General features: G+C 44.1%; 1 protein-coding gene across 1 annotated transcript in view; it reads left to right on the top strand.

The window, feature by feature from the left end:
• Positions 1-1,416: 1,416 nt before the first annotated feature.
• Positions 1,417-14,787, top strand: part of LOC106568667 (laminin subunit gamma-3) — a 203,205-nt gene continuing 189,834 nt past the window's right edge. Inside the window, exons 1-2 of the mRNA XM_014139189.2 lie at positions 1,417-1,972; positions 10,092-10,396. Of these exons, the coding sequence (XP_013994664.2) occupies positions 1,597-1,972; positions 10,092-10,396 (681 nt within the window). The 5' untranslated portion in view covers positions 1,417-1,596. The remainder of the gene's footprint in view (positions 1,973-10,091; positions 10,397-14,787) is intronic.

Raw genomic sequence — 14,787 nt, forward strand, 5'->3', positions numbered from 1 at the left:
CAGGTTTCTGGGGGCAATAAAATAGCTTCAATGTATAATGTACAGACAAAGGTATGGTAGGATGTGAGTACAGTGGAGGTAAACCTAGGCATTGAGTGATGATGAGAGAGATATTGTCTCTAGAAACATCATTGAAACCAGAAGATGTCATAGCATGTGTGGGTGGTGGAACTGAAAGGTTGGATAAGGTATAATGAGCAGGGCTAGAGGCTCTACAGTGAAATAAGCCAATAAACACTAACCGGAAGAGCAATGAACAAGGGATATTGACATTAAGCAGAGGCATGCTTAGCCGAGTGATTATAAATGTCCAAGTGAGATTCAGACAGCTAGCATGGCCATAGGTAGCAAGCTGGCAGAAGATGGAGGGAGGTCTGTTTTTTAGTTGGTGTAATTGATGTTAGCTCCGGGACCGACGTTAGCCAATAGTCACTCGGGTAGCAGCTAGCTAGCTGCAAGATCCAGGTGTAAATGTCCAGAGCCTGCTTTAGAAATCCTGGGATATGGAGAGAAAAATAGGTCCGGTATGCTCTGGTCTGAGTAGCGCTGTACAAAACTGCCGATAGCTTTTCGAGCTAAGGGATAGCTGATGACCGCCAACAGTAGCTAGCTGAACTCCAACGTTAGCCAGTGAACTGGCCAGCCTCTGGCTAACCTATGGCTAGCTTCTGTTGTGGATTTCAGATTTGAGGTAAATAATACTTCTTTTTTTTTAATTGGAGAGTGTTTTGAGGTTGAGTTTTTAGAAAAAAATATATAAAAAGATATGCGAGGAAAATATGTAAATATATATATACACGGGACATGACAAGAGGAGGACAACGGACGTCTGACTGCTATGCCATCTTGGAAATGTAAGATAATAGATGATAGGTTCTGAATCCGTTCAGCACCTGTAGTTATTCTGAAGAGTCTTACTGAAGTCAGCAATCCCCACTGTGATGCTAACCACTAACACAAGTATCACCATAATCATCATATTGCATTTCGTCATAACTGCTCATACACTCTCCAGTATAATGCAGATTGTGCCATGGAATGGTTTTAACAGTCTCTGTATTGGCCCCTATATTATTCAAATGGTTAATTTCAATGCTACTAGCATAGTGTTCTACCACTTGGGTAGTGTTCTGTAGGGGGAAAACGTTTTGAAATGGAGTGAAACAGGGAGGTGGTGCCTAAATTTGTCCAGCACAGATTTATGTTCTCTTGCCATGGTGCGCCCTAATGAACATGACCATGGTTTTACTGTGAATCTGCATCATTGCATTGCACTGGGGACAGTAGTACTTGCTGTAGCCAGCAGGAGGGGGAGTGTACATGCCCCCACTTCCCTCTCTTTCCTACCCCCTCTGTCTGTCCCTCCCTCCCATGTCTCTCTCCTCCTATCCCTGGTGAGAGGGGTTCACCCAGTAACTTCACTTAGTTCACAGAAGGAGAACACATGTTGGAGAAGAAAGGGACAAGGAAAGAGAGAGTGACAGAGAGAAAGAGAGGGAAAAACAGAGGAAAATAGACTTCTCTGAGACATCTGCAGGATTACTCTAATAGTGTGTTTGGGTGTGTGTGTGAGTCTGTATGTGACTTCTGCTGGACATGGATACCCCACTGACCACCCCACTCCTCCTCACCCTCCTCCTTCGCTCGCTCTCCCTCTTTCATGGGGCCATGGACTCCTGCTACGATGACAACGAGGGTGTCCCAAGCCGCTGCATGCCCAAGTTTGAGAACGCAGCCTTCAACCGCACGGTCATGGCCTCTAACGTGTGCGGTTCACCCCCGGAGGACTACTGCATGCAGACGGGCTCGACGCGGTCCTGCCACCACTGTAAAGTGTCGGACCCAGGCCTCAGCCACAACGCCAGCCTGCTGACGGATTTCCACACGGATGAGGAACCCACCTGGTGGCAGAGCCAGTCCATGTTCTACGGAGTCCAGCACCCTAACTCTGTAAACCTCACCCTGCACCTCAGTAAGACCAACCCTCTCTTTAAGTCTCTCTCACCCTGCACATCTGTAAAAAGTACACAATTGTTCACAATTAGTTGAGTTTGATTAATCCTGGTCCAGGTGTAACTATACAAGCTCACCCTGCATGCACCTGGATAAAACCGATGCTTAAGCTCTCTCTCTCTCTCTTATGCTCTCATAGGCTTCCATAGGCTTCCATAGGCTTCCATTGGCTTCCATAGGCTTCCATTGGCTTCCATAGGCTTCCATTGGCTTCCATAAGTACCCCGAGGTTGTGTTCATAATAAGTTGTGATAGGTGAATCCTCAAGTGGTGTTATGTTCAATTATTTGTATTTCATGTCATAGGTTACACAGGCTACAGACGTTTCCTATTGTTTAGTTCTGCCTTGAACATTCATATTTAACCTACACTTCTTTAAAATGACAAGGCGCTGCAAAAACTCTTTTTTGAGTTCACCTGCCTATAGGCTATGCTACATCTATTAGAATCCTGTATTGTCGCCGCATTTTAACAATTCACAGAATTGACTACGAGGAGTTCAATGACAGAAAGAGACTTGACAGTGAGGAGTTAAATTATATAAAGTGACTTGACTATGAGAAGTTAAATGACAGAAAGAGATTTGACTATGAAGTGCCAATCACCCTGAGAAAAAGTATCTAAAGCAGAACACGTCCCTCACAACCTCAACATTCTGAATTCCTCCACTAATGACACACACTAGTATTCCTCCGATAATCACTCAAAGCTTCTCTTCAGAAAACACCATCCTGTCCATCGCCCGTCGCCCGTTGCCCCAGGCATGGCTTAGTGTCACATTGTTGGAGTAATTGCAAGCATGTAGCCGTGAGGCTCAGGGTCTGTCTGGAAACCTTTCAAAGTGGTCCGGATGCATCCAGTAGAGTAGAGCACATACTGGATCACATTCAACAGAGCACATCTAACTCATATTTAGGTGTTGGCCTAAACGGAAGGAAGGGAGGGAAGGGAGGAGAATAGATAGTATACTAATAGACACAGTGTACCGTCTAGCCATACTTCCCACAGGTGTGATTACAACCTCTGAGGGTTTAGAGCTTGACTTAGTCACCTCATACAAGTACTTGGGAGTATGGCTAGACGGTACACTGTCCTTCTCTCAGCACATATCAAAGCTGCAGGCTAAAATTAAATCTAGACTTGGTTTCATCTATCATAATCGCTCCTCTTTCAATCCAGCTGCCAAACTAACCCTGATTCAGATGACCATCCTACCCATGCTAGATTACGGAGACATCATTTATAAATCGGCAGGTAAGGGTGCTCTCGAGCGGCTAGATGTTCTTTACCATTCGGCCATCAGATTTGCCACCAATGCTCCTTATAGGACACATCACTATACTCCTCTGTAAACTGGTCATCTCTGTATACCTGTCGCAAGACCCACTGGTTGATGCTTATTTATTAAACCCTCTTAGGCCTCACTCCCCCCTATCTGAGAAATCTACTGCAGCCCTCATCCTCCACATACAACACCCGTTCTGCCAGTCACATTCTGTTAATGGTCCCCAAAGCACACACATCCCTGGGTCGCTCCTCTTTTCAGTACGCTGCAGCTAGCAACTGGAACGAGCTGCAACAAACACTCAACCTGGACAGTTTTATCTCAGTCACTTCATTCAAAGACTCAATCATGGACACTCTTACTGACATTTGTGGCTGCTGTGCGTGATGTATTGTTGTCTCTACCTTCTTGCCCTTTGTGCTGTTGTCTGTGGCCAATAATGTTTGTACCATGTTTTGTGCTGCTACCATGTTGTGGTCATGCTGTGTTGCTATCATGTTGTTGTCATGTCGTGTTGCTACCATGCTGTGTTGTCATGTGTTGCTGCCTTGCTATGTTGTTGTCTTAGGTCTCTCTTTATGTAGAGTTGTGTTGTCTGGCTTGTCGTGATGTGTGTTTTGTCCTATATATATATATATATATATATATATATATATATATATATATATATATATATATATTTTTTTTTATTCCAGCCCCCGTCCCCGCAGGAGGCCTCTTGCCTTTTGGTAGGCCGTCATTGTAAATTAGAATTTGTTCTTAACTGACTTGCCTATTTAAATAAAGGTTAAATACATAAAAAAAATATAAGTATACTACAGTACTACAGTACCTAATCCACTTCCAGGGGGAGCAGAGAAGGAGGAAGGAGAAGAAGATAGAAAGATGCGATTTCTATGCCTACCACAGTCAGGCTACAGAACAGGCCTTTTATTACTTATGGTTCAACCATGTGATGGCATAATATCAACTAATGCCATCCATGACATACAGTACATGACAACCACTGTGGCCACATAACCTTAGAATTGCTATGATTTCTCAAGATGACTTAAAGCTGAGATCATCGCTAGTCAAAACAGCGCCACTGGCTACCGCAGATGCATTTCTTATTTGTTTTAAGGAAATCAGCATCCAGGATTGTGGTAAAGATAATACAGTCATAGTACATACTCTGCATGGTGTGCAATGATGTCAGATGGAAGAAAAAACTGTTGGTTGTTTGCAAACGGATGTGACACTTTCACCACTATGGAGTCCAGCTTTAAGTCCTGCTAAATAAGTGGGAGTAGGATTTCAAGTAGGATGACATTAGCGCATTATCAATGATGTTGTTAAATATTAATGGGGACAGAGATTATACATCAATCAATCATGTCAGAGTCCATTGTGACTGTAGTGGAAGCAAATTACTTTGTGACCCTTACCTTTCTCCCTCAAGATCTCTAAGGCTACCTCCCAAATGACACCCTATGCCCTTTATAGTGCACTACTTTTAACCAGTACCCATAGGGCTCCCGTCAGAAGAAGTGCACCATACAGGGAATAGGGTGTCATTTGGAATGTAGCCCTTCAGTACACCCACTTTATAAAGACTAGCTTTTCCTCCTATTCATCTTGTGTGTGTGACATGTGTGTGCAGAGTGAGCTCACATACATCAGTCAAACAGGATGGACCCAGCAGAAAGCAAAGGGAATTCTTTCTTCTGACAACTCTGAGTATAACCAACTTCCTCTCTATTGTAGGTGTAACGAAAATTCCAACCTGAGAAAAAAAAAGGTTTTGCTTCAAAAGAGAGAGAAAACGATGACAGGTCTTTGAAATGTCATAGTGTATGACTGACTGTCTGTGGAAGAAAGAAGTGTTTAAACCATAAGGTCTTGGAGCAGGAAACTCGTCTGTCTGTCTGCAGATATTGATTTTTACTAGGAGGAAGGAGGAGAGCAGTGCTCTATGGCTTTGTTGGTCATAATCTCGGGTTACTTCTCTCAGACAGAGATAGAGAGGCTAGGGAATGTCTGGTAATGTGTAATTCAAACACACCAGTCCTGGGTCTAGTAGACCTTAGTCAAGGAAGACCATACTACATTACACTGTACGGTCACATTGTTCAGTCTTTAGCCTCTGGGTATTCTGTCTCTTTCTCTTCAGAGTTATTCTGAGTAGCCTCCGCCTGGACTGGAGAGAGGTTTCTGTTGTTTTTGTAACAACTGAAAAACGTTTTATTCAAGTCAACATCCCCCATCCTGTGTCTCTCACAGAACCAGGGTCACAGTGTTTCTTCTTCCTCCATATTGAATACAGCCTGACCGTGTCCCATCTGTGTTCCACTGGGGGGGCCTGCCTGGGCTGCCCTTCTGTCTGTTTTCCTTTGGCTCTCCAAACAAAACAAGACCCCTCCGTCTCCGAGGGGGTCGCTGGGACGATAAACACAGAGAAACACACCAGCGGGACACAGAGACACACAGTTCAGCCAGGTCCGAAATGTGTCTGTGCAGAGGTAGGGGGGGAAATGAAGGAGGAGGAGGAGGAGGAGGGGGAGTAAACAAAACATGAAGAGGAAGAAGAAAAAGAAAAGAGCGCTGGGAGGTCTGGTGGTATGTAATTGGGGTCAGTTTGTTCCCAAGACACACACACACACACACACACACACACACACACACACACACACACACACACACACACACACACACACACACACACACACACACACACACACACACACACACACACACACACACAGCTTTTTGTCTGCAGCTGGTTTCCATTGATTGATGCTAAAAGAAAAACATTCCCTGTCTCAGATGTAAGAGAAGGATAAGAGCCTCCCATAGTTGGCACAGTAACACACTCACAGACTGACTCGACACTCAACACACTCACAGACTGATTCAACACACTCACAGACTGACTCGACACTCAACACACTCACAGACTGATTCAACACACTCACAGACTAGCTCAACACACTCACAGACTGACTCGACACACTCAACACACTCACAGACTGACTCATCACGCTCACAGACTGAATCAACACACTCACAGACTGGCTCAACACACTCACAGACTACCTCAACACACTCACAGACTGACTCAACACACTCACAGACTAGCTCAACACACTCACAGACTGACTCGACACACTCAACACACTCACAAACTGAATCAACACACTCACAGACTGATGCAACATACTCAACACACTCACAGACTGATTCAACACACTCACAGACTGAATCAACACACTCACAGAATGACGCAACACACTCACAAACTGATTTAACACACTCAACACACTCATAGACTGACTCAACACGCTCACAGACTGAATCAACACACTGAGAGACTGACTCAACACACTCACAGAATGAATCAACACACTGAGAGACTGACTCAACACGCTTACAGACTGAATCAACACACTGAGAGACTGACTCAACACACTGAGAGACTGACTCAACACGCTCACAGACTGAATCAACACACTGAGAGACTGACTCAACACACTCACAGACTGACTAATGACCTTTGCTGAAGGAACAATGCAGTGCAGAGGGAAAACTACTGATCATACACAACAGTCTACATACACAACAGTCTACATACACAACTGTGAACACACTCTTACTACTGTTTACGTATACTGTACCTTGTTACAAGAGACTTTCAATGCAAAAAATAAATAGATAAAGCTAAAATGTTTCTGGGGCAGATTCACACATTGGCCATATACTATCTGATCCTCCGTGACCAAGACCTTACACTTTCTTTTTCAGGCACAGACAGTTCAGTGACATCATTCCTTTACAGCTTGGTAAAGATAATCTACAAAAAGAGAAAACTCTCCCCAAACTCTCGAACCGAATAGAGAAAATGAGCATCCTGTAAACATCCAGTGTAGCCTAGTAAATATTGAGTCTAGTGTGGTGATGTTGAGTTTAGTCTAGGTCTGGGCCAATCAGGACAAATCAGAGCCCAGGCGGGGTGGGACACACAGCTGTGTTATGAACAGGTGGCTTGGCTGGAAAGGGGTCAAAGGTAGTTCCTACTCAACACAGTCATTATGATTCAGCTCCTCAGCTAAACTGTTTCACTTCTGCTCAGTTTGGAGAGTGAACACAGATTGAATATTGAACATAGAACAATTGTTCTATCATTTGATATTCCATGTTAAACTCTATTGGGATCCATAGGTAAATGGATCCATAGGTAAACGGATCCATAGCTAAATGGATCCGTAGTTAAATGGGTCAACTAGAGATACTGATAGAAATATTGCAGAAAACACACACATACTGCATGCACAACATACAGGCCCTTCTACTGACGGATGGACTAAGCGGGCTCATCAGAGAAAAACACACCTCTCAATTAGACTGAACATCATCACAGGGGACACAAACACTCCTTTTCTCTTTTGTATCCGTTCCAGCTGGACTAAACTCACCTCATGCAGAGAGTAAATGAAACTTAAATGATTTGAGTGCTGCTGTGGGAGAGATACTGTTGCTGACTTGGAAAAACAAGAGAGGATGTCTGGAAAGACAAGAGAGGGTGTCTCGAAAAACAAAAAAATAGGATGTCTGGAACGATGAGAGTAATGTGAAGATGTCTGATACCTTGGCAGACAGGAGTAGACAGATGTCATTAGGCTTCATATCAGGGTTGGGGGTATTCTACTTGAAGGGTTCAACTAAGGCCTAAGGGACAAGAGTCCTATATGTAGGGCCCTCTAGATAGTGTAGGGTGTAGGGTCTTATTGTTGCCTACTAGGTCAACCAAGAGGAAATAAGATGGGCATAATGCTCAGTGGTATAGAAAATGGCTGAACTACACCAAGTCAAGAGGAAGCTAGTGTTCATAACCAGTGTTTTGGATGCTCTGTTCTGTTTGGATGAAGGTGGTTGATGCTCAACATAAAATCAACTCCAATTCACACACATCCAACATCTAGGTCAATAATCATACGCCTTTACAGTTTACTTGTCAAGTAAAATGTGGGATGGAAACACGCACTAATTCTCAGCATCTTCTCAGGCTGGAGAGCCCATCAAGCAGCAGAGCAGCCACAAGTGGCCATGCAAGCACGACAATTGTGCAATATGCAGAAATATAGGGCCTTCATGGTTTAATTGAACCCGGCTTGTGAGACTCCTTTCTCCACTTAGTATGCAGCTCAAACAAAATGACAAAAAATGGCTGCTCACCCTGGGGCCTCAATTAGACTACAACACCAATTACAGCTAGAAGTTTCCAGAGCCTGCCAAATCCCCTTCAGACACCCCCACGAAGGAAATTCAGAGGAAATCTCGACTTTGCCGGGGATCCACCAGACAGGGGTTGAATTGAGCTTTTCTCAGCTTTGGCTTTTTCCTTTTATAAGGAGTGTTTTAATGAAATAATGAAATAATTTAGTTGAGTTGAGAATCATACAAAATCCCTGAGATAAAAGTGTGAGTCTTCATCCCCCCTCCCGCCCTCCATCTTTCTCTCTCTCTCTCTCTCAATCCATGCCCCCACCTCTCTATCTATCTATCTATCTATCTATCTATCTATCTATCTATCTATCTATCTATCTATCTATCTATCTATCTATCTATCTATCTATCTATCTATCTATCTATCTATCTATCTATCTATCTATCTATCTATCTATCTATCTATCTATCTATCTATCTATCTATCTATCTATCTATCTATATATATATATATATATATATATATATATACATATATGTCTCTCTCTGTCTCTCTCTCTCTCGCTATCTCTCTCATACACAAACACACACTCTCTCTCCCTCTCTCTCTCTCCCTCCTTCTCTCCATCTGTTTATCTATTTATCCCTTTATCTCCTCCTCTCCAGCCTGATAGATGTTTAATAAGGCACTAGAGGTACATCAACAAATCAATGACATCTTTAATTCCGTGGCATGCACAGTCCCCACTTGAAGGCGTCGGATGTTATGATTGTTTGTTTGTTTATTGGTTGGTTGGTTTACCTTTGAGGCCCACCGTGGTGTGCTCAGCATACCCACTAATCAGGGCCCTCGCTGAGGTGTGTGCCTTCTTGCCTGTCTGGAAACCATGCCGCCGATCAGATGTGAGGTTTTGCTAAATCGGTCCCACAGGAAGCCCATGAATACTCTGCGATGTTGTCTGGCTGTCTGCTTTCCAAAGGCTTAAGTTGCTTAATATTATTAGTGTAGCTATCAAAACAGACATGTATGTTTTGCTGACCCTTGGTTCATGTCTGGTCTCATACCAGTGCATGTAATGAGAGATTAGAGGAGATTTGTATATTTCTGGGAAATTAAGCTGATTCCCTCCCCATTGTTGTTGTTCATCTCACCAACTGATGAGATGATTCATGTTGCATAGATTACCCCCTTCTTTCCAACCCTTCTCTCCCATTGTAGCAGTAGACTACTAGGTTACTAGAACACCAGGCCACCAGGCTACCAGGCTACTAGACCACCAGACCAACAGACCAACAGGCTACTAGGCTATGAATACTACTAGGCTACGATTTTTTTTATATAGAGTTGCGCCTTTAATTTTGTCCCTAGTTTAGAGATATACATATATTTATTGTTTTTCATCTGAAGGGTATCACGTAGACCAACACAAATTAGTGGTCCAACAGAAACCCTTTTATTGAGAAATGGGGGGCAATGCCCAATGTCATGTGACGATAGCTCACAGGCACATCGCCCTCTACATAACATTACTGTAGACCAATTCCTGCATCCCCTCCACACTGTAGTAGACTGACTCCTGTATCTCCACAGGTAAAGCCTTTGAGATCACCTACGTGCGCCTCAAGTTCTACACCAGTCGACCGGAGAGCTTTGCCATCTACAAGCGAACAAGTGAGGATGGACCATGGATGCCCTACCAGTACTACAGCGCCTCCTGTACCAAGACCTATGGGAAGAACGCCAAGGGATACATTCGCCCGGGGGACGATGAGAGGATGGCAGTCTGCACAGACGAGTTCAGTGACATCTCCCCTCTGACCGGGGGCAATGTGGCCTTCTCTACCCTGGAGGGACGACCCAGCGCATACAACTTTGACCAGAGCGCCATCCTACAGGTGAGAGAGAGAGAGAGAGAGAGAGAGAGAGAAAGAGAGAGGGAGGGAGGGAGGGAGGGTGGGGTGAGGGTGTGTACATGTGCGGATTAGTGAAAATCCACTTCGACTGAGGATAACAGAAATTAGTGTAGGAGGAATAAGACCATAATATAGTATTCAATCTGACTACCTAATTTTTTATGCTATATGACCATAAATTAATCCATTGGCTCTAACCACTCAGAATACTAGAAGTTACATGTTCTCAAGATAACTTTTATGCAGCTATTAAGAAGTGAAGAGACAATGAGACAATGAGTCCCAGAGTAATTATTGACTTCATTTTAGCTCAGAGATGCACATTTAGAGGCCAAGCATATACAGTATGCCATGTGTAGTGTGAATAACATTTACCATTAGACCTTACATCAAAGAATAATTCAAGAAATATTACTCAGAAATATGAGGACTTCAGTACGTATCCAATTAAAAGCGATCAGATTTATTACAGTTATGCAATAAGTGTCACGCGGAACGGAACAGGTGAACCCAAGAGCAGACTCAGACGAGGAGACTGGGATGAGGTAACCAAGGTATTTATAGAAACACGGCGGGAAGATTGAGTGCAGGCCAGGGGAAGCTCGGGCGGGTTGCCGGAAACCAGGTACGGAGACTGAGGCTGGAGCGAGAGGTATTGGGACAGGGTGAGCAAGTCCGGAGGGGAATCCAAGGGAGCGTAGAGTGGGGAATCCAGGATAGAGTAGCAGGACTGACGAGAAGTCGGACTGGAGACAGGGACCAGAGTCAGAGAGGGCAGAATGAGTAGAGATTACGATCTGGCAGTGTGGAAGTGGCAGGACTGAGTATTTGTAGAGGTCTTGATTATGGAACAGGTTGCAGCTGGTGGGGATTTGCTCTGACTCCAGCACACCTGTCTCCGCCCATACAATCACACACACACACAGAGAAAGGGAGAGGGAGAGAGCACTGGGGGAGTGGCAGCAGGTCAAGGAGACACAGGATGAGCACAAGAGGGCGTGGTAGGAGCAGATGTGACAGTACCCCCAAGGGTGCCGCTCCTCAGGCCCCTATACCTCCCAGTCCACCAGGTACTGCCAGCCGCGACCCCGACGGTGCACATCCAAAAGCCGCCCGACGGTATAGGCAGGATGGTCATCGATGGAGGAGCTGCTGCAGGAGGAGACAGGGGACTGGAGCAGACAGGTTTAGCCTCACTAGGGTAGGGGGCACTATTTTCACCTCTGGATGAAAAGCGTGCCCTAAGTAAACTGCCTGCTCCTCAGGCCCAGAAGCTAGGATATGCATATAATAATGTCTGTGAATTTAACAGAACTGATATGGCAGGCAAAAATCTGAGAAAAATCCATCCAGGAAGTGGGATTTTATTATTTTTGTAGTTTTCTATTGAATGCCATTACAGTATCCATTGACTTAGGACTCAAATTGCACTTCCTATGGCTTCCACTAGATGTCAACAGTCTTTAGAAATTGTTTCAGGCTTGTATTCTGAAAAATGAGGGAGTAAGACCACTATGAATGAGTGAACACTGCAGTGTCCCAGAGGTTTTTCATGCGCACGACCGAGAGCACGCCTTTCTTGTTTTCCTTTTATATTGACGAAGCTATTGTCGGTTGAAATGTTATTGATTATTATGACTAAAAACAACCTGAAGATTGATTATAAACATCGTTTGACATGTTTCTACGAACTTTACTGATACTTTTCGGATTTTTCGTCTGTCTGTTGTGACTGCCTTTGAGCCTATGGATTACTGAACAGAACGCGCGAACAAAACGGAGGTTTTTGGATATAAAGAGGGACTTTATCGAACAAAACAAACATTTATTGAGTAAATGGGAGTCTTGTGAGTGCAAACATATGAAGATCATCAAAGGTAAGTGATTAATTTTATCACTATTTCTGACTTGTGTAACTCCTCTACTTGGCTGGTAACTGTTTGTAATGATTTGTCTGCTGGGCGCTGTTCTCAGATAATCACATTGTATACTTTCGGCGTAAAGCCTTTTTGAAATATGACACCGTGGTTGGATTAACCTGTTAGGGCTAGGGGGCAGTATTGACACGGCTGGATAAAAAACATACCCGATTTAATCTGGTTACCACTCCTACCCAGTAACTAGAATATGCATATACTTATTACATATGGATAGAAAACACCCTAAAGTTTCTAAAACTGTTTGAATGGTGTCTGTGAGTATAACAGAACTCAAATGGCAGGTCAAAACCTGAGAGATTCCTTTACAGGAAGTGGCCTGTCTGACCATTTCTTGAACTTCTTTTCCATCTCTATCTTTTACTAAGGATCTCTGCTCTAACGTGACACTTCCTACGTCGTCCATAGGCGCTCAGAGCCCGGGAAAAACCTGAATGTCTTCATCCCAGCCCCAGGCTGAAACACATTATCGCCTTTCTCAAGTGGCCGATCAAGGGACTGTGGGCTTAGGCGCGTGCCCTGGCTGCCCCCGTCTTTGTGATTTTTCCTCTGTTTGACGAAAAGGAGATTCCCGGTCGGAATATTATCGCTTTTTTACGAGATAAATTGCATAAAAATTGATTTTAAACAGCGGTTGACATGCTTCGAAGTACGGTAATGGAATATTCAGAAATTCTTTGTCACGAATTGCGCCATGCGCGCGACCCTGATTTACCATTTCGGATAGTGTCTAGGACGCACGAACAAAACGCCACTATTCGGATATAACGATGGATTATTTTGGACCAAACCAACATTTGTTATTGAAGTAGCAGTCCTGGGAGTGCATTCTGACGAAGACAACAAAAGGTAATCAAACTTTTATAATAGTAAATCTGATTTTGGTGAAGGCTAAACTTGCCAGTTGTCTAAATAGCTAGCCCGTGATGGCTGGGCTATGTACTTAGAATATTGCAAAATGTGCTTTCACCAAAAAGCTATTTTAAAATCGGACATATCGAGTGCATAGAGGAGTTCTGTATCTATAATTCTTAAGAGAGTCTTTGAGTTTCAGGTGCAAAGCAGAGGGGTTAATGACACAATCAATCTCAAAGGGACCAATGAATCAGGGGGCAAGTTTCCTGGAAGCCACTTTCAAAGGCAAGTCCTTCGACGAGAGCCATACCCTTTGGCCTGGAGTGTAGACTGGAGCTGAGGCACGGTGACGGGTAGCTTGTAATTGGGTCCTGGCAGAGGCACAGTGAAGGGCAGCCCAGGCCCTCCTCCAGGTGCGATGACAACGGCGAATGTGGTCATGGACTGAGGGCACCGCTACCTCAACCTCTTGGGCAGGGAACAAGGGCGTTGATAGCCCAGAGCACACCTGGCCTGGCGTTGATGAGGGTGTTGTGGGCATATTCAACCCAGGGTAGCTGAGCACTCCAGGAGGAAGGGTTTGCCAAAGTCAAACAGCGTAGGGCAGTCTCCATCTCCTGGTTGGCCTATTCGGTCTGTCCGTTGGTCTGGGGGTGATATCCAGATGAAAGACTAACATTAATACCAAGTGCTGAACAAAAGGATCTCCATACCTGGGATGTAAACTGGGGACCCCTGTCGAAAACAATGTCTGTGGGAATGCCATGCAGCCGAAACACATGGAATACCAGCAGGTCCACAGTCTCTCTGGAGGATGGAAGCTCGGAGAGGGGAATGAAGTGAGCCGCTTTGGAAAATCTGTTGATAATTACTGATTACTGAGCTACCGTTAGATGGGGGAAGGTCAGTGACGAAGTCCAGAGCTACAGTTGAAGTCGGAAGTTTACATACACTTAGGTTGGAGTCTTTAAAACTCATTTTTCAACCACACCACAAATTTCTTGTTAACAAACTATAATTTTGGCAAGTTGGTTAGGACATCTACTTTGAGCATGACAAGTCATTTTTCCGACAATTGTTTAGAGACAGATTATTTCATGTATAATTCACTGTATCACAATTCCAGTGGGTCAGAAGTTTGCATACACTAAGTAGACTGTGCCTTTAAACAGCTTGGAACATTCTAGAAAATTATGTCATGGCTTTAGAAGCTTCTGATAGGCTAATTTACATAATTCTTGTCAATTGGAGGTGTACCTGTGGATGTATTTCAAGGCCTACCTTCATACTCAGCGCCTCTTTGCTTGACATCATGGGAAAATCAAAAGAAATCAGCAAAACAATTGTAGACCTCCACAAGTCTGGTTCAAAACACCTGAAGGTTCCATGTTCATCTGTACAAACAATAGTACGCAAGTATAAACACCGTGGAACCACGCATCCGTCATACCGCTCGGGAAGGAGACGCATTCTGTCTCCTCAAGATGAACGTACTTTGGTGCGAAAAGTGCAAATCAATCCCAGAACAACAGCAAAGGACCTTGTGAGGATGCTGGAGGAAACAGGTACAACATTTTCTAT

This window comes from Salmo salar, chromosome ssa01 (genome assembly GCF_905237065.1).
Source record: "Salmo salar chromosome ssa01, Ssal_v3.1, whole genome shotgun sequence".
NCBI lineage: Eukaryota > Metazoa > Chordata > Actinopteri > Salmoniformes > Salmonidae > Salmo > Salmo salar.